Source organism: Pseudophryne corroboree, assembly GCF_028390025.1.
Source record: "Pseudophryne corroboree isolate aPseCor3 chromosome 3 unlocalized genomic scaffold, aPseCor3.hap2 SUPER_3_unloc_2, whole genome shotgun sequence".
NCBI lineage: Eukaryota > Metazoa > Chordata > Amphibia > Anura > Myobatrachidae > Pseudophryne > Pseudophryne corroboree.
Window position 1 is genome coordinate 3410163 of NW_026967508.1, and position 20248 is coordinate 3430410.

Below are 20248 nucleotides of genomic sequence, written 5' to 3' on the forward strand. Positions count from 1 at the left end.
GTGTCTTGTTATGGTACATGTGGAGTCTGCTCTGGTCTATGGTGCCCTGTTCTAATGCAGTTGGAGCAGACTATGGTGCCCTGTTTTAATACATGTGGAGCAGGCTCTGGTGTCCTGTTCTGATACATGTGGAGCAGGCTCTGGTGTCCAGTTATGTTACATGTGGAGCAGACTGGTGTCCTATTATGATACATGTGGAGCAGACTCTCGTGTCCTGTTATGATACCTGTGGAGCAGGCTCTGGTGTCCTGTTATGATACAAGTGGAGCAGGCTCTGGTGTCCTGTTATGATACAAGTGGAGCAGGCTCTGGTGTCCTGTTATGATACATGTGGAGCAGGTTCTGGTGTCTTGTTATGGTACATGTGGAGTCTGCTCTGGTCTTTGGTGCCCTGTTCTAATGCAGTTGGAGCAGACTATGGTGCCCTGTTTTAATACATGTGGAGCAGGCTCTGGTGTCCTGTTCTGATACATGTGGAGCAGACTGGTGTCCTGTTATGATACATGTGGAGCAGACTGGTGTCCTGTTATGATACATGTGGAGCAGGCTCTGGTGTCCAGTTATGATACATGTGGAGCAGACTGGTGTCCTGTTATGATACATGTGGAGCAGACTGATGTCCTGTTATGATACATGTGGAGCAGACTGGTGTCCTGATATGTTACATGTGGAGCAGACTCTGGTGTCCTGTTATGATACATGTGGAGCAGACTGGTGTCCTGTTATGATACATGTGGAGCAGACTGATGTCCTGTTATGATACATGTGGAGCAGACTGGTGTCCTGATATGTTACATGTGGAGCAGGCTCTGGTGTCCTGTTATGATACATGTGGAGCAGGCTCTGGTGTCCTGTTATGATACATGTGGAGCAGGCTCTGGTGTCCTGTTATGATACCTGTGGAGCAGACTCTGGTGTCCTGTTATGATACATGTGGAGCAGGCTCTGGTGTCCAGTTATGATACATGTGGAGCAGACTGGTGTCCTGTTATGATACATGTGGAGCAGGCTCTGGTGTCCTGTTATGATACATGTGGAGCAGGCTCTGGTGTCCTGTTATGATACATGTGGAGCAGGCTCTGGTGTCCTGTTATGATACATGTGGAGTCTGCTCTGGTCTTTGGTGCCCTGTTCTAATACATTTGGAGCAGACTATGGTGCCCTGTTTTAATACATGTGGAGCAGGCTCTGGTGTCCTGTTATGATACATGTGGAGCAGGCTCTGGTGTCCTGTTATACTACGGAGTAGACTTTGCCCTGTTATGGTTCATTTGGAGCAGACTCTGGTTCCCTGTTTGTATACATTTGGAGCAGGCTGTGGTGTCATGTCTAGGTAAACATGCTGCAGGCTCTGATTTGCTCTTGCTGGTTATAATCTCCCTTGGAATTACATCAGGGTCAGCCAGGCAGCGGATGATCTGGAAACAGCTGCTGTGCCGACTGTACCTCACCAGCAATGGTCTGTGCCAAGTAACTGTAGGTGCCGAGAAGTGCAGCAAAGCGTCAGCTCCTTGGGTAAATGAGCTGATTGTGAAGGCAGTGTCACTCACAAGAGGGGCATTCCCGGCTGCCCTGCAGAAAAATGCCAGTGGTAGGTTATGTTGTGCCAAATACTAATCGGTTCATGTTCATGGGTAAGCTGATAAAGGTGACTTCTGTCCAGGTAAAAGCCAGCTTCTCCTTAGACATCTTCACGCAGAGTCGGCTCTGACCAGTGTGGTGCCCTGAGCGAGATTCTGGCTGGCCCCCTTAAATTGCACCCTATGGCATGAGGGTAATCCACAGTGTCTCCTGGGTGCCACCAGCCAACAATGGTACCCTAGGTAGTCTATGTTTATGGTGGGATGCTTCATGTTTAATGTCACACTTGTAGTGGAGGTAACCAGGTAAATTATTAGTGCAACAGGTAGGTGCAGATAAGTTACTGTACTGAGCATATTGGAATAATGGGGGTAATTCCAAGTTGATCGCAGGAGGATTTTTATTAGCAGTTGGGCAAAACCATGTGCACTGCAGGGGAGGCAGATACAACATGTGCAGAGAGAGATAGATTTGGGTGTGGTGAGTTAAATCTGCAATCTAAATTGCAGTGTAAAAATAAAGCAGCCAGTATTTACCCTACACAGAAACAAAATAACCCACCCAAATCTAACTCTCTCTGCACATGTTATATCTGCCCCCCCCCTGCAGTGCACATGGTTTTGCCCAACTGCTAAAAAATGTCCTGCTGCGATCAACTTGGAATTACCCCCAATGTGCACTGGTCTGGCATGATAAAGAAAAAAGCTTTTCATTGTGCCGCATATTAATGAAGATTTAGATTTATAATGTCCAACCCATACAGTACATTTTCATATACATCCTTATGACCGATATAGCCACATAATGCTCCCATAGAGCTGCATATAAGTGTGCCTCTGCATATGTGTGCTCCCATAGAGCTGCATGTGTACCACTTCTATTTATGTAATATTATACTTATAGCATGTTACTTTCTCTGACGTCCTAGTGGATGCTGGGACTCCGTCAGGACCATGGGGATTAGCGGCTCCGCAGGAGACAGGGCACAAAAGTAAAAGCTTTAGGATCAGGTGGTGTGCACTGGCTCCTCCCCCTATGACCCTCCTCCAAGCCTCAGTTAGATTTTTGTGCCCGGCCGAGAAGGGTGCAATCTAGGTGGCTCTCCTAAAGAGCTGCTTAGAGTAAAAGTTTTTTATTTTCAGTGAGTCCTGCTGGCAACAGGCTCACTGCTACGAGGGACTTAGGGGAGAAGAAGTGAACTCACCTGCGTGCAGGATGGATTGGCTTCTTAGGCTACTGGACACCATTAGCTCCAGAGGGATCGAACACAGGCCCAGCCATGGAGTCCGGTCCCGGAGCCGCGCCGCCGACCCCCTTGCAGATGCCGAAGAGTGAAGAGGTCCAGAAACCGGCGGCAGAAGACTTTTCAGTCTTCATGAGGTAGCGCACAGCACTGCAGCTGTGCGCCATTGTTGTCAGCACACTTCACACCAGCGGTCACTGAGGGTGCAGGGTGCTGGGGGGGGCGCCCTGGGCAGCAATGAAAGTACCTATACTGGCTAAAAATACATCACATATAGCCCCTGGGGCTATATGGATGTATTTAACCCCTGCCAGGTCTCAGAAAAACGGGAGAAGAAGCCAGCCGAAAAGGGGGCGGGGCCTATTCTCCTCAGCACACAGCGCCAGTTTCCCTCACAGAAATGCTGGTGGGAAGGCTCCCAGGCTCTCCCCTGCACTGCACTACAGAAACAGGGTTAAAACAGAGAGGGGGGGCACTTATTTGGCGATATGATCATATATATTAAGATGCTATAAGGGAAAAACACTTGTATAAAGGTTGTCCCTGTATAATTATAGCGTTTTGGTGTGTGCTGGCAAACTCTCCCTCTGTCTCCCCAAAGGGCTAGTGGGGTCATGTCCTCTATCAGAGCATTCCCTGTGTGTGTGCTGTGTGTCGGTACGTGTGTGTCGACATGTATGAGGACGATGTTGGTGAGGAGGCGGAGCAATTGCCTGTAATGGTGATGTCACTCTCTAGGGAGTCGACACCGGAATGGATGGCTTATTTAAGGAATTACGTGATAATGTCAACACGCTGCAAGGTCGGTTGACGACATGAGACGGCCGGCAAACAAAATAGTACCTGTCCAGGCGTCTCAAACACCGTCAGGGGCTTTAAAACGCCCATTTACCTCAGTCGGTCGACACGGACACTGACTTCAGTGTCGACGGTGAAGAAACAAACGTATTTTCCTTTAGGGCCACACGTTACTTGTTAAGGGCAATGAAGGAGGTGTTATATATTTCTGATACTACAAGTACCACAAAAAAGGGTATTATGTGGGGTGTGAAAAAACTACCTGTAGTTTTTCCGGAATCAGATAAATTAAATGAAGTGTGTGATGATGCGTGGGTTTCCCCCGATAGAAAATTATTGGCGGTATACCCTTTCCCGCCAGAGGGCGCGTTGGGAAACACCCCTTAGGGTGGATAAGGCGCTCACACGCTTATCAAAACAAGTGGCAGTACCGTCTCCAGATAGGGCCGCCCTCAAGGAGCCAACTGATAGGAGGCTGGAAAATATCCTAAGAAGTATATACACACATATTGGTGTTATACTGCGACCAGCGATCGCCTCAGCCTGGATGTGCAGCGCTGGGGTGGCTTGGTCGGATTCCCTGACTGAAAATATTGATACCCTTGACAGGGACAGTATTTTATTGACTATAGAGCATTTAAAGGATGCATTTCTATATATGCGAGATGCACAGAGGGATATTTGCACTCTGGCATCAAGAGTAAGTGCGATGTCCATATCTGCCAGAAATGTTTATGGACACGACAGTGGTCAGGTGATGCAGATTCCAAACGGCACAAGGAAGTATTGCCGTATAAAGGAGAAAAAAGACACTGTCTTTTCAACCTCAGTCCTTTCGTCCCCATAAGGGCAAGCGGGCAAAAGGCCAGTCATATCTGCCCAGGGATAGAGGAAAGGGAAGAAGACTGCAGCAGGCAGCCCATTCCCAGGAACAGAAGCCCTCCACCGCTTCTGCCAAGTCCTCAGCATGACGCTGGGGCCGTACAAGCGGACTCAGGTGCGGTGGGGGGGTCGTCTCAAGAGTTTCAGCACGCAGTGGGCTCACTCGCAAGTGGACCCCTGGATCCTACAAGTAGTATCCCAGGGGTACAGATTGGAAATTCGAGACGTCTCTCCCTCGCAGTTTTCCTGAGGTCTGCTTTACCAACGTCTCCCTCCGACAGGGAGGCAGTATTGGAAACAATTCACAAGCTGTATTCCCAGCAGGTGATAATCAAAGTACCCCTCCTACAACAAGGAAAGGGGTATTATTCCACACTATATTGTGGTACTGAAGCCAGACGGCTTGGTGAGACCTATTCTAAATCTGAAATATTTGAACACTTACATATAAAGGTTCAAATCAAGATGGAGTCACTCAGAGCAGTGATAGCGAACCAGGAAGAAGGGGACTATATGGTGTCCCGGGACATCAGGGATGCTTACCTCCATGTCCCAATTTGCCCTTCTCACCAAGGGTACCTCAGGTTCGTGGTACAGAACTGTCACTATCAGTTCAGACGCTGCCGGTTGGATTGTCCACGGCACCCCGGGTCCTTACCAAGGTAATGGCCGAAATGATGATACTCCTAGGTTGCGTGGTGTGAGGCCAGGAAGGCCCCACAAAGAAAATTCAACTCGGTCGATTCCTGCATTTCCTGCAAACAGGAGTGTCTATGGGCCTCAAATTGGGGTCCATTAAGGTTCAAATTTCGGCCCTGTCAATTTTCTTCCAGAAAGAATTGGCTTCAGTTCCTGAAGTCCAGAAGTTTGTCAAGGGAGTACTGCATATACAACCCCCTTTTGTGCCTCCAGTAGCACTGTGGGATCTAAACGTAGTTCTGGGATTCCTCAACTCACATTTTAAACCGCTCAAATCTGTGGATTTGAAATATCTCACATGAAAAGTGACCATGCTGTTGGCCCTGGCCTCGGCCAGGCGAGTGTCAGAATTGGTGGCTTTGTCTCACAAAAGCCATATCTGATTGTCCATTCGGACAGGGCAGAGCTGCGGACTCGTCCCCAGTTTCTCCCTAAGGTGGTGTCAGCGTTTCACCTGAACCAGCTTATTGTGGTACCTGCGGTTACTAGGGACTTGGAGGACTCCAAGTTGCTAGATGTTGTCAGGGCCCTGAAAATATATATTTCCAGGACTGGAGTCAGGAAAACTGACTTGCTGTTATCCTGTATGCACCCAACAAACTGGGTGCTCTTGCTTCTAAGCAGACGATTGCTAGTTGGATGTGTAGTACAATTCAGCTTGCACATTCTGTGGCAGGCCTGCCACAGCCAAAATATGTAAATGCCCATTCCACAAGGAAGGTGGGCTCATCTTGGGCGGCTGACCGAGGGGTCTCGGCTTTACAACTTTGCCGAGCTGCTACTTGGTCAGGGGCAAACACGTTTGCAAAATTCTAAAAATTTGATACCCTGACTGAGGAGGACCTGGAGTTCTCTCATTCGGTGCTGCAGAGTCATCCGCACTCTCCCGCCCGTTTGGGAGCTTTGGTATAATCCCCATGGTCCTGACGGAGTCCCAGCATCCACTAGGACGTCAGAGAAAATAAGAATTTACTTACCGATAATTCTATTTCTCGTAGTCCGTAGTGGATGCTGGGCGCCCATCCCAAGTGCGGATTGTCTGCAATACTTGTACATAGTTATTGTTACAAAAATCGGGTTATTATTGTTGTGAGCCATCTTTTCAGAGGCTCCGCTGTTATCATGCTGTTAACTGGTTTCAGATCACAGGTTGTACAGTGTGATTGGTGTGGCTGGTATGAGTCTTACCCGGGATTCAAAATCCTTCCTTATTGTGTACGCTCGTCCGGGCACAGTATCCTAACTGAGGCTTGGAGGAGGTTCATAGGGGGAGGAGCCAGTGCACACCACCTGATCCTAAAACTTTTACTTTTGTGCCCTGTCCCCTGCGGAGCCGCTAATCCCCATGGTCCTGACGGAGTCCCAGCATCCACTACGGACTACGAGAAATAGAATTATCGGTAAGTAAATTCTTATTTTTTCTGTTTCTAACCCAGGGTGTATATGTCCTATGACTGTCTCAAGGATGGATGAGAACAAAAGTCACATGACTGAGACGATATTAGGAATCACCCTGGAGATCATCTACCTGCTGACTGGGGAGGTGAGAGGGTCTGGGAGTGTCACAGTGACGTCACTCTTATCTCTATTACTGACACAGGGACCTGACTGGGGAGGTGAGGGAGTCTGGGAGTGTCACAGTGACTTCACTCTTATCTCTATTTCTAACACAGGGACCTGACTGGGGAGGTGAGGAAGTCTGGTAGTGTCACTCACAATGACATCACTCTCATCTCTGTTACTAACACAGGGACCTGACTGAGGAGGTGAGGTGACTGGGGAGATGAAGGAGTGTCACAGTGACAATTACTCCTCTTAACATGTATTACACTGTTCTGTAATGGTTTAAATTTGTTTTGACAAAACTGCATTTTCTATTTCGGATTTTCAGGACTCTAGGGGTAATTTAGTTGATGGTAAAGGGTGCGAATTGCTGTTGCTCCGACCTTGTTGGCAACGGCAGCTTTTCTTGCACCCTTCACCCAGCCGATTTGCACAAAAGTGCTTGCTGCCCTGTAGGGTAGCGACCACTTTTGTGTGAGTTCCCATTGCTGTAAAGTGCGGCTGGTTCTGCATGGATTCGACTGGGCGAGGTAATCACCAGCACTTAAATCCCCCCTGTAGTTCTATGGCAACTTTCCTTGTCCATTTCTCTGTAAGTTACTGTATTGTATGAGGAGCATATTTTCGCTTCTTCTTCTTTTTTTTTTCTTGGGGTGATTTTAGCTTCTTAATCTGTGCATTATCCTCTCTGTGATATCTCAGCTTTATCAGTTTTTAGAAAACTCGGCTGACGTCACGCTTATAATTGAAGAAGGAGATAAGTGGAAAACTCTTTAATCCTCAGAACAAGTGCTACTAGGTCCTCACGTTGGCCTTCAGCCTACATGACGTCGCTGAAGTGCTGAACTATTGCATTCATGACACTTTCTCTGCCGTAACATTGTGTCATCTTCTGCTTGGGCCGGGTGCTCACATTATTCTCAGCATCTTTATCTGATGGACATGTCAGGGTGGTTTTATAACACCTGTGTGATCTGTTTTCGAAAGATTTGAATATTGTATTGCTGAGACATTAGGGGGAGTTAAATTTCTCTCTATAGACTTTCTGGTGTCCTTGATTGACCTCAGCCTGTAGATCCAGCAACCATACAAACACTCCTCGGCCTGGCAACACATTGGACCTCATTCAGAGCTGGATTCAAACGCAGACGTGTTGCGACCATTCTAGGACTTGTCTCTGCCTGTGACTGCGATCCCGTATCATCTATCCATACTCTACCCTAGCCCCAGACTCTAGCCCTCTCTGTCCTCTGGAACAGGACTGGAAGCTATGCATTGGCCTTGAACTGGGCTAAGAGAGGCACACTTAAGTCCTCCATCAGTGTCGCCATCAGAGAAAATACATACAAAATCCTGACCAGGTGGTATTTGGTCCCAGACCACCTCCACTGAATGTACCCTGGCGTGTCTCTCCTCTGCTGGTGACAATGAGGCTACCCCAGTACCTTTATTCACACCTGCTGGTTGTGCCCTGTCCTCGCTTTCTTCTGGACCATGATTTACACTCTCATGATGCATGTCTAGGGCCACTTGTCATCTCTAGACCCAACACACCTACTGCTCTGCCTCCTCCCGTCAAACCGCCAAACACACTGCCAAATTCATACTTCACATTGCGTAAATCCCCGTGCCACCAGATGTAGTATGTTGCTGGGCTTCTTAACAACACCATTGACTAGTTCATACAGTCTGGACCCTGTGCTTTGCTCATCATAAGGAAACTTTGCCTGGTTCCTGCTAATCATTCAGAGGTCTCCTTCTTTCTCACCTACTCTGGGCTTATTATTCTCCCCTCTACTAATTCCTCCCTTTTTCATTTCTAAAACTACGAACCCCACCCACCTTTTTAACATGCCTACCAAAGCCCTACCTGAGACCATTAAGAAGAATAGCCCTCCATCTTTAGTTCTCCTGTAGCCAACTGTTGTACATATTGTATTGAAGGGGTTATGGGCCCAAGAACTGCCAACACATCCAGTCTTCATGGTCTTCCTCTACTGAAGAAAATATAACCTAACGCTATCATAAACGTCTCCGTGCGTCTGTCACTTTTCACCCTGTTGTCAGTCTCCAGCAGGCGTCTTTCCGGCACACTGTAGACTAGCCACACATTCTAAAGGCGCTCCCATTTGAGCGTGCGTTCTGACACATTCCTGTGATGTCACATGCTTCTCGTTGCGTACTCGCTCAGTAGGTTCTGTACTGGTTTTGTGTTTATGAATATGATTATGGGTGGGATGTATCAAACCTTGAGGAGAGATAAAGTGGAGAATTTGCCCAAAGCATCTTCTCCACTTAATCTCTCTCTAAGACTTGATACACCCCCTCCTTATATCGACTCATTGGTCATACGTGTGATCCAATGAAGTTGTTTACACTTTTTAGGTGCCTCTTCTCTTTGATTTTACAGGATTATCTAGTAGTGAAGATATCTGGTAAGCCTGTGACAACCAGCGGCCATCCACGCATGTCAGGAAGACTAAGCAGGACCCAGAGCCCCATCACCGTGCCTCCACCTCACTCCCTGATACATGAGAGGCACAGCGACCAGAAGATCCTGAAACTCGCCAACAAGATCATTCAGCTGCTGACTGGAGAGGTGGCTGCTGGGAATGGGACATTATACAGTAACACCGGGGGATGTGTCTGGGTGATGACTGGAGAGGTGACTGCTGGGAATGGGACATTATACAGTAACACCAGGGGATGTGTCTGGGTGATGACTGGAGAGGTGACTACTGGGAATGGGACATTATACAGTAACACCAGGGGATGTGTCTGGGTGATGACTGGAGAGGTGACTGCTGGGAATGGGACATTATACAGTAACACCAGGGGATGTGTCTGGGTGATGACTGGAGAGGTGACTGCTGGGAATGGGACATTATACAGTAACACCAGGGGATGTGACTGGGTGATGACCGGAGAGGTGACTGCTGGGAATGGGGCATTATACAGTAACACCAGGGGATGTGACTGGAGAGGTGACTGCTGGGAATGGGACATTATACAGTAACACCGGGGATGTGTCTGGGTGATGACTGGAGAGGTAACTGCTGGGAATGGGACATTATACAGTAACACCAGGTGATGTGTCTGGGTGATGACTGGAGAGGTGACTGCTGGGAATGGGACATTATACAGTAACACCAGGGGATGTGTCTGGGTGATGACTGGAGAGGTGACTGCTGGGAATGGGGCATTATACAGTAACACCAGGGGATGTGACTGGAGAGGTGACTGCTGGGAATGGGGCATTATACAGTAACACCAGGGAATGTATCTGGGTGATGACTGGAGAGGTGACTGCTGGGAATGGGACATTATACAGTAACACCAGGGGACGTGTCTGGGTGATGACTGGAGAGGTGACTGCTGGGAATGGGACATTATACAGTAACACCAGGGGATGTGTCTGGGTGATGACTGTGTCATTGTGTCTGTCAGGTTCCCATAAGGTGTGAAGATGTCACCGTCTATTTCTCCATGGAGGAGTGGGAATATATAGAGGAACACAGGGGTCTGTACAAGGACGCGATGATGGAGAATCACCGGCCCCTCACATCACTGGGTAAGAGGAGACTGTCATGTAGTGTAATGGAGAGAGCAGCTATGGGGACCACCTAGATACACAACATCTGATAATAACATATATGCAATATACAGTACTGTAAAAAATGTTTTAGGCAGGTGTGAAAAAATGCTGCAAAGTAAGGATGCTTTCAAAAATAGAAGTGTTAATAGTTTATTTTTGTCAAGAAATGTAAAGTGCTTGAACAGAAAAGAAATCTAAATCACATCAATATTTGGTGTGACCACCCTTTGCCTTCAAAATATTATCAAATCTTCTAGTTACACTTGGACAGATTTTGAAGGAACTCGGCAGGGAGGTTATTCCTAACATCTTGAAGAACTAACCACAGATCTTCTGTGGATGTAGGCTTGCTCAAATCCTTCTGTCTCTTCATGTAATCCCAGACAGACTCGATGATGTTGAGATCAGAGCTCTGTGGGGGCCATATCACACTTCCAGGACTCCTTGTTCTTCTTTACGCTGAAGATAGTTCTTAAAGACATTGGGTGTATGTGTGGGGTCGTTGTCCTGCTGCAGAATAAACTTGGAGCCAATCAAATGCCTCCCCGATGGTATTGCATGATGGATAAGTAACTGCCTGTGTTTCTCAGCACTGAAGAACAAAGAAATGGGCAACGTTGAGGACCGTAGACACAGTGGTCAGCCAAGGAAATTAATACATCAGATGAAAGACACATCATGCTTACTTCCCTTCGAAATTGGAAGAGTGCCATCAGCTCAGAATTGGTAGACACCATTGGGACCCAGGTACACCCATCTACTGTTTGGAGAAGTCTGCCCAAAAGTGGTCTTCATGAAATAAGTGTGGCCAAAAAGTCATACCTTCGACATGGAAACAAGGACAAGCGACTCCGCTATGCATGGAAACCTAGGCAGCAGGTGCTCTGGACTGATGAGTCAAAATGTGAAATATTTAGCTGTAACAGAAGGCAGTTTGTGGAAGGCTGGAGAGCGGTACAATAATGAGTGTCTGCAGGCAACAGTGAAGCACGGTGAATGTTCCGTGCAAGTTTGGAGCTGCATTTCAGCAAATGGAGTTGGTCAGGATTGATGGTGTCCTCAATGCTGAGAATTACAGGCAGGTACTTAGCTATCATACAGTACCAGCAGGGAGGCATCTGATTGACTCCAAATGTCTTCTGCAGAATTACATCAACCCCAAACATACAGCCAATGTCATTAAGAACTATCTTCAGCGTAAAGAAGAACAAGGAGTCCTGGAAGTGAATAATATGGCCCCCCACAGAGCCCTGAACTCAATATCATCGAGTCTGTCTGTGATTAGACAGAAGGATCTGTGGTTCGTTCTCCAAGATGTTTGGAACAACCTCCCTGCCAAGTTCCTTCAAAAATGGCAAGTGTACCTAGAAGAACTGTGTTTGAGGCAAAGGGTGGTCACACCAAATAATAATAGGATTTAGATTTCTTTTCTGTTTTTTCACTTTGCATTTCGTTAATTGATAAAAAATAAACTATTAACACTTCTATTTTTGAAAGCATTCTTACTTTGCAGCATTTTTTCCTCACCTGCCTATAACTTTTGCACAGTACTGACACTGTGTGTCTCCTACAGATGGAGCCAGTATGAGAAATACCCCAGAGAGATGTCCAAGTTCTCCTTGTTCCCAGGATCATACAGAGGAGAATCACAGTGTCCTACAGGAGGGTCAGGTACATAGAGTTTGGGTTCTCACCAAATAACAGAATTATAATGTGTCTTACTGCCATGTGCTCTGTAGTATAGCTATGTGGATCTTATACACTTATTCTTCTGTTTACTTCAAATTAAGCTAGATTTGATCAATTATGTTGTTTTTATTGCTTTGTGGGTAATTCAGGATGGAGATCTGATTGATGTCAAAGTAGTAGTAGTAGAAGAAGAGACGTATGTGATGGGTGAGCAGCGGAGTGAGGTGGAGGAAATCCCTACAGGTAACAGCACAGGTGAGTAATAATCACCAAGTACAGAGACACATCTTCTCCTTGTTCTGTCACTACAGCAATCTCTTATCCTATATCCTTCTCTGTCAGTAAAGATTAATGAGTACAAAGTATTTGCCCAGTGGGTGAGTCAGGAGCCATCAGCCCCTATTATACTCCTGCTCTCCCCCTCACATCATGTCACTGTGTGTTACCAGCCCAGAGATCTGACCAGTCTCCTCCCCACACTCTCTGGTGTATCTCATACATCAGGAGACATCAGCCCCTATTATACTCCTGCTCTCCCCCTCACATCATGTCACTGTGTGTTACCAGCCCAGAGATCTGACCAGCCAACTCCCCACACTCTCTGATGTATCTCATACATCAGGAGCCATCAGCCCCTATTATACTCCTGCTCTCCCCCTCACACCATGTCACTGTGTGTTACCAGCCCAGAGATCTGACCAGTCTCCTCCCCACACTCTCTGGTGTATCTCATACATCAGGAGCCATCAGCCCCTATTATACTCCTGCTCTCCTCCTCACATCATGTCACTGTGTGTTACCAGCCCAGAGATCTGACCAGTCTCCTCCCCACACTCTCTGGTATATCTCATACATCAGGAGCCATCATTCCCTATTATACTCCTGCTCTCCCCTCATATCATGTCACTGTGTGTTACCAGCCCAGAGATCTGACCAGTCTCCTCCCCACACTCTCTGGTGTATCTCCTACATCAGGAGCCATCAGCCCCTATTATACTCCTGCTCTCCCCCTCACATCATGTCACTGTGTGTTACCAGTCCAGAGATCTGACCAGTCTCCTCCCCACACTCCCTGGTGTATCTTATATATCAGGAGCCATCAGCCCCTATTATACTCCTGCCCTCCCCCTCACATCATGTCACTGTGTGTTACCAGCCCAGAGATCTGACCAGTCTCCTCCCCACACTCTCTGGTGTATCTCATACATCAGGAGCCATCAGCCCCTATTATACTCCTGCTCTCCCCCTCACATCATGTCACTGTGTGTTACCAGCCCAGAGATCTGACCAGTCTCCTCCCCACACTCTCTGGTGTATCTCATACATCAGGAGCCATCAGCCCCTATTATACTCCTGCTCTCCTCCTCACATCATGTCACTGTGTGTTACCAGCCCAGAGATCTGACCAGTCTCCTCCCTACACTCTCTGGTGTATCTCATACATCAGGAGCCATCAGCCCCTATTATACTCCTGCTCTCCTCCTCACATCATGTCACTGTGTGTTACCAGCCCAGAGGTCTGACCAGTCTCCTCCCCACACTCTCTGGTGTATCTCATACATCAGGAGCCATCAGCCCCTATTATACTCCTGCTCTCCCCCTCACATCATGTCACTGTGTGTTACCAGCCCAGAGATCTGACCAGTCTCCTCCCCACACTCTCTGGTGTATCTCATACATCAGGAGCCATCAGTCCCTATTATACTCCTGCTCTCCTCCTCACATCATGTCACTGTGTGTTACCAGCCCAGATATCTGACCAGTCTCCTCCCCACACTCTCTGGTGTATCTCATACATCAGGAGCCATCAGCCCCTATTATACTCCTGCTCTCCCCCTCACATCATGTCACTGTGTGTTACCAGCCCAGAGATCTGACCAGTCTCCTCCCCACACTCTCTGGTGTATCTCATACATCAGGAGCCATCAGCCCCTATTATACCATCAAAGGGAGTATTGAATAGAAGATAGATAAGAAAAGGATAAGCACATGAAGGAAGAGGGCCCTGTTCGTGAAAGCTTAAGGGGGGTACTGACGGGGGAGATGTGTGCTGAGTGATCTTAACACAGACCGCTCAGCACACATCTCTCCCTCCGCTCAGCACAGCGCAATGTGCTGAGCGAGGGGACGGAGTGGGGGCCGCTCACTTCACACAGCAGTGAAGTGAGCGACCTGCTAGATTGAGCCTGCATGCAGGCTCAATCTAGCACCGGGGATAGCGATGCACGGAGCCGCGTATTGCTATCGCTGGGGGCATACACACGCCAGATCCGTGCTTAAAACCTAAGCAATCTAGTCAGATTGACCGGTTACACAGATGGGATATACGGTGAGCATGGAACAGAGGGTTAGGATGAGAGTTTGGGGAAGAAGTGGGTCTTGAGAGCCCGTTTGATGTTTTGTAGAGAGGTGGAGAGTCTGAGGGGGAGAGGTAGGGATTTCCAGAGATAGGGAGCATCACATGCCATATCTTGGAGGTAAGTGTGGCAGGAGGTAATCAGTAGGCAGGAGAGACGGCGTGCATTAGCGGAACGAAGAGGACGGGCAGGGGTGTAAATTGAGAGAAGGTGAGAGATGGAAATGGGAGTGGAGTGGGTGAGGGCTTTGTAAGTGATTCTGCTTTCACATCGCAAAACCTGCTTTTGAAGCGGTTCTTTAAACGGTTCCTAAAACAGGTCTGAGCAGTTAAACCCCCTTCACATTGCATGTTGTAACCAGTAAATTACCATTTCATTACCGTTTTGGTACCTTTCACACTGAACCCGTTTCACCCATACAAAACAGTGGTTGTCATTTTAAATGTTTATTTCCTGCTTCTGCCTGGTGAGATCACACATGGAGACGGCCTATCACCTTCTGGGGCTTGCAAATACCGTTTCAGACCCTTTCACACTGCAGAATTAAACGGGTCTGAAACGGGTAGGACCCTGCTTTTTTACCGTTTCAAAATACCGGTATTTTGTAAACGGTAAATTGAAGGTGACCCTTTCACATCGCAGCTCGAACCATTTAGGAAGCCATTAAAAATGGCAAATTACCGGGTACAAGCTGCGGTGTGAAAGGGGTATGAGTGTGAGAAGCTTGAATTTGATTCTGAAGGGGAGCCAGTTTAGAGCTTGTAAGAGAGGAGAGGCAAATATATAAAATAATGTAAAAATAACATAGTGGTAGACAAACAACAAAAATGAAGAATTAAAATAGTGGAAGAAAGTGCATTATAAGAAAGTGCCTTATACCCCATTGTTCCAGTGTCCTTGATGGGTGTAAGAGAATATATATCCAATGCACAAATGTTTATTTCCATACATTTATTTCATTCCCAATAGATGGACCGATCAGCAAAAACACCTCAGAGGAACCTCTCATTTTATCTCCAGATTGTCAAACAGAGGATAACGACATCACACAAGACCATCCGGTGGAAAGCCCCCTTACCCCAGATATACTTCCAGTACTAGTAATTGCCGATGTATCACCTGGTCCCTCTGATCGTGAGGTTGTAAATACATGCTCCTGTACGGTGTGTGGCAAATGCTTCGCTGAGAATGCGGATCTTCGTAGACATCAGAGAACTCACCCGGCTCAAAAGTCATTCCCGTGTTCCGAGTGCGGCAAATGTTTTAAGCGCAAATCAAACCTCATCCAGCATCAGAGAACTCACACCGGGGTGAAGCCGTTCTCGTGTTCCGATTGCGGGAAACGTTTCACGCACAAGTCTTCCGTCGTTCAACATCAGAGGATTCACTCGACCGAAAAGTCCTTTCCGTGCCCTGAGTGCGGGAAATGCCTTCCCTGTAAGTCGCGCCTTGTGCACCATCTGAGAATTCACACGGGCGAGAAGCCTTTCGCTTGTCCTGACTGCGGGAAATGCTTTAACGACAAACAGAATCTTGCCACCCATCAAAAAAATCACTCGGGTGATAAGGACTTCCGGTGTTCCGAGTGCGGGAAATGTTTTACAGGCAGGTCGCACCTGGTTAAACATCAGAGAACGCACACGGGAGAGAAGCCGTTCCTGTGTACCGTGTGTGGGAAATGTTTCAGTCAAAAGCCCAATCTGGTTCATCATCAGAAAATTCACACCGGCGAGAAGCCGTTTTCATGTTCCGTGTGTGGGAAACGTTTCACGCAGAAGTCGTCGCTTACTACGCACGAGAGAAGTCACACGGGCGAAAGGCCCTTTCCGTGTTCGGTGTGTGGGAAATGGTTTGCCCTGAAAGCTCATCTTAGTAGACACCAGTTACTTCACGCCAGTGAGAAGCCGTTTCCTTGCTCTGACTGTGGGAAATGTTTTCCAGTGAAATCGTCGCTTACGGCCCATCAGATATGGCACAAGAATGAGAGGCCGTTTCCATGTTCTGACTGTGGGAAACGATTTCCAGTGAAATCAGAACTTTTGAGGCACCAGAGAATTCACACCGGGGAGAAGCCATTTTCATGCTCTGTGTGTGGGAAGTCTTTTATACAAAAATCAGGTCTTCATAAACATGAGAGGCTACATACAGGAGAAAGGTGGTGAGCGACATAAAGATAGGAAATAGAGCTGCTGCAACAAAGATATACGTTTATGGAATTCGGTATAGTCGTCTCTGTTTATGGGAGTGTAACGTTAAGAATCCTGTGTGCATGATGTTGATTGGAAGTATCTTGCATTAGTTGACCTCTAACTTTAATAATCCATTCTCTAGTCTTCGTTGTTGAACGGTTTTTCCATAGTTGTATGATACGTGATTTTTTTTTCTTCAATAAATGTTTGAAGAGTGATCTGTTGCAAACTGTTTATTTTATTATCATATAACAGGTTAAAGCAGGATTACTCTAGGGGGGGTTTCCAAATGTTTGACTTTAAAGCGATTGTCGCCAGCCAATGAAGGATGCACAATTAGCATGTAACAAGCTGTAGTCTGCACCCAAACAAAGTGCAGTGTATGTAATACAGTATGTCAGGCATATGCAGGCCCAATGATCACGATAAGCCACTTACCAGATTCTCTCTCTTTGGTTCGATGATTGAGCACTCAGATCTACAGATGCGGATACAGCAGACTTGATAGGAAAATCTGCTGCCACTGGGCATGTGCAGCAGCTTCATCCCACCCTTTATACTGCATGTAGTGGCCGCTAGCCAGGCTGTGGGGAAGAGGAGTTTCTGGGCAACTGAAACTCCCCCCCCCATGTGTGTGCCTATGTAAGTGCTCTATATACTGAGCCTCGGAGTGAGAGAAAGTGGATGGGGATAAAGTATCAGCCAATTGGCTCCTAACTGCGATATTACAGGCCGTGTTTGAAAAATGACAGGAGCTCATTGGCTGGCACTTTACCTCCATGCACTTTCTCTCTCTCCATGGCTTAGTACATAGATTCCTAAATGCTGGGTCTACAGTAACCTGTGACATTTATTATAAGGGATATAACCTCCTGCCATTAGAGAAACATGTGACGGCAGCTTTGAAACATGGGAGTGTACACAAAAAAAGGAATAAAAAGGGAGTACCCATACCATAAGGCTGGGGCAAGTGTGTGATGGTGTGACTGATGCTTGCGTCTAGAGAGGCACCAGGCCATATTTGCACGTTCCTGCCGTTTGCAGACTGTATATAGGAAAATGCATTATGAATGGTAAGTCCTAGATAAACGTAATATATGTCAGTATTAGGGATGAGTTCGGGGAGCGGGGCGCCCAGGATTGGTGTGCAGGGCTGTTTTGAGGCATCACATTGCAACACTTAATCTAGCACTTTATAGCAACTATTCTTTTACTAATGTAACACCTTTTAACACTAACTTCTACTTCTCACTAGTGTGATGCCTTGGGGCAGTTGGCTTGTGCTGGCCTGGGGAGTCCCATGCCCTGGACTTGAACCTTAGTGTTAGGGACCCACTAGATGAGGTCACCTGGTCGCGGTTGGTGGACCCATATTTTTGGTCAAAATTATGCTAAGCACCTCAATATTACTGTGTTCTATTGTAGAGTGTATTCTAATCACTCTGACTAGCTGTGCTTAGAACTATAGAGTGTGCATCTGCATTTTCTCTTTTTTCCGTATTAAAGGGTCTGAAGATGCTCAAAGTGGACATCTCAGTCCTTGGATGGATGTACATAATGGAAGGGCTCTCTAGCAGCAGTCACTACAGCGGCGGAAGGTGCACTCATGGACACTGCTGTGTCGTCGTCTCGACCCCCCCCCAAAAAAAAAAAAAAAGCAGCCCCAATATTTTTCATTTCAAGTAGGTTACATAATTGTGTTGCCCATATGTGTAATTAGTTTTGTTCAATTTATACCTACACAACTGATGTTAAATCATACCTTCAGCTGCTCTGTGTAATGATAGAAAATGCACTTGATAAATGGTTACTTCAAAGCTGATTGGTTGCCATGGCACACTTCTCCACTCTTATCACTGTGTTATACATCTGCCCCTAAGTTTTTCCTGCCTTCCAGCTTAGTAGTGCTCAGGTCAATGGATTCCTGCTTTAGACAGGCTGAGCGAGTAAGAGAGACTAATACGTTCCATGATGTTGGTGCTGGATCACAAAGAAATACCGGGACGCGGAGCAGCAGGAAAGACAGTTTTACTGTAACATCCAAACCGACCTTGAACTAACAAAATGGCCGCTGGCTAACTTTCACGGCAAAGAGACAAATGCCTACTGTAGTGCAAAAACTTTGTCAACATGTACAGATGCCTTGTACCACAATAACAGCAACAGTAATGCCTAAGGCTCCTGTTAGTTGGTAAATCCCTCTTTTATCCCTGACACATGACTGACTGCTCATGGAGATAGTCCCATAAAGTATTTGGGCACCAGCCGGTTCAACGTCTGGGGATTCTTTGGTCGGCTGGATACCCTGGTCACCACATGTCATGCTAGTTTTAGTAAATATGGAAATAAACTTAACAGTATATAAGGCACCTGTCCTGGGAACACTTAATTAAACAGGGTTTCAAACTCCTTAATAACTATATACTCAAGTAAACCTCAACATAGGTATTGCACCATGACTGGTGCGAAGGAATGGCAAGTGGGTTTAACTTTAATTTCTAAGTATTCTATCCCCGTTGCGTACACATTCGCAGCCTATATGGAAGAGCGAGGAACATAGAAGCTGAGGACTGGTCTATGACTATGCAGACTGGACATAGCAGTAGCGATGCAAACGCCATGATGTCTTTGCACGTACGAGCTTGCAGCTGCTGTCAGATACACGCCCCAAAAGCGTCCGTGACACGCCTTGCGTTTTTCCAACCGCTTCTTGAAAACGTCCCATCAACACAAACAGCCACTTCCTGTCAGTCATTGAGAGTGGGATGGCAGCGGCACCGTGGCACATGCGCACTCTGCCAATAATCGCTTTGTTGCGTAAACATCGGCCCTTGTGTACAAACATGCATTAGGCCCAGTGTGAGATGGGCCATATAATCTGCAACCTCTGTTACTGCCTCCCTGGTTCCAGAATGTCTCTGGTGGCTTTCCTGCTAATAATGTTCCTGGTAAACGGATTCCTCATCCTCTTACAGCAGCCGGATGTCTTTTTTCCACTAAGTAGTAAGCCCCTCGCTCACTCACGCTAAGTGGTTCAGAAAGTTCTGCACCATTGTTTGATGGAAATGCTGACAATTCTGGGTAATTAAAATGGAAAAATATTTTGCTCTTAAAAGCAAAAATTCCCACGCGCTTGGTCCGAGCTGGTTTTGCAAAGAACAGCCTTTCACTGTGGGGACTGTCTGTTCCGGATATTTACAAGTCCAGGAGTGACATTGTTAATATCCCATAGGTGGTGGTCAAGTTGGCAATGGCTCCTGCACGCAATTATAGGGTTCCTGATGACACTCCTCATGCACAGCGACACCAAGGCTCCAAGTGATAAGTCCATGGTACGATAGTTCTGGATATCGGTAAATGTCCACAGGTCCAAATGTCCTTACGTGATTCGCTGTCACAAGGGACAGCTTTTTCAAAGGTCATTGACAGCGAAACGCGTAAGACCATTTGGACCTGTGGACATCTTCCGACATCCAGAACTATCGGACCGTGGACTTATCACTTGGAGCCTTGGTGTCGCTGTGCATGAGGAGTGTTATACAAACTGGATCTTAATTTCTTCTTTGAGTGGATTGGTATCTATTAAATTTTGCATGTGTTAGAAGTTAATGCACCATTTTATGTCCATTTTTTCTTTCAGAGGGCAACTAAT

At 46.9% G+C, this 20248-nt stretch overlaps 1 protein-coding gene across 1 annotated transcript; it reads left to right on the top strand.

Annotated features, from left to right (window-relative positions):
- The first annotated feature begins 1110 nt into the window (after nucleotides 1–1110).
- LOC134983608 (oocyte zinc finger protein XlCOF22-like) lies at nucleotides 1111–16814 on the top strand. Its single transcript, XM_063949280.1, has 7 exons — nucleotides 1111–1591; nucleotides 6640–6746; nucleotides 9177–9365; nucleotides 10214–10337; nucleotides 11935–12032; nucleotides 12200–12305; nucleotides 15377–16814. The coding sequence occupies exons 1-7, from the start codon at nucleotides 1414–1416 to the stop codon at nucleotides 16567–16569; spliced, it is 1995 nt and encodes a 664-aa protein (XP_063805350.1). The 5' UTR covers nucleotides 1111–1413; the 3' UTR covers nucleotides 16570–16814.
- Nucleotides 16815–20248: the final 3434 nt, after the last annotated feature.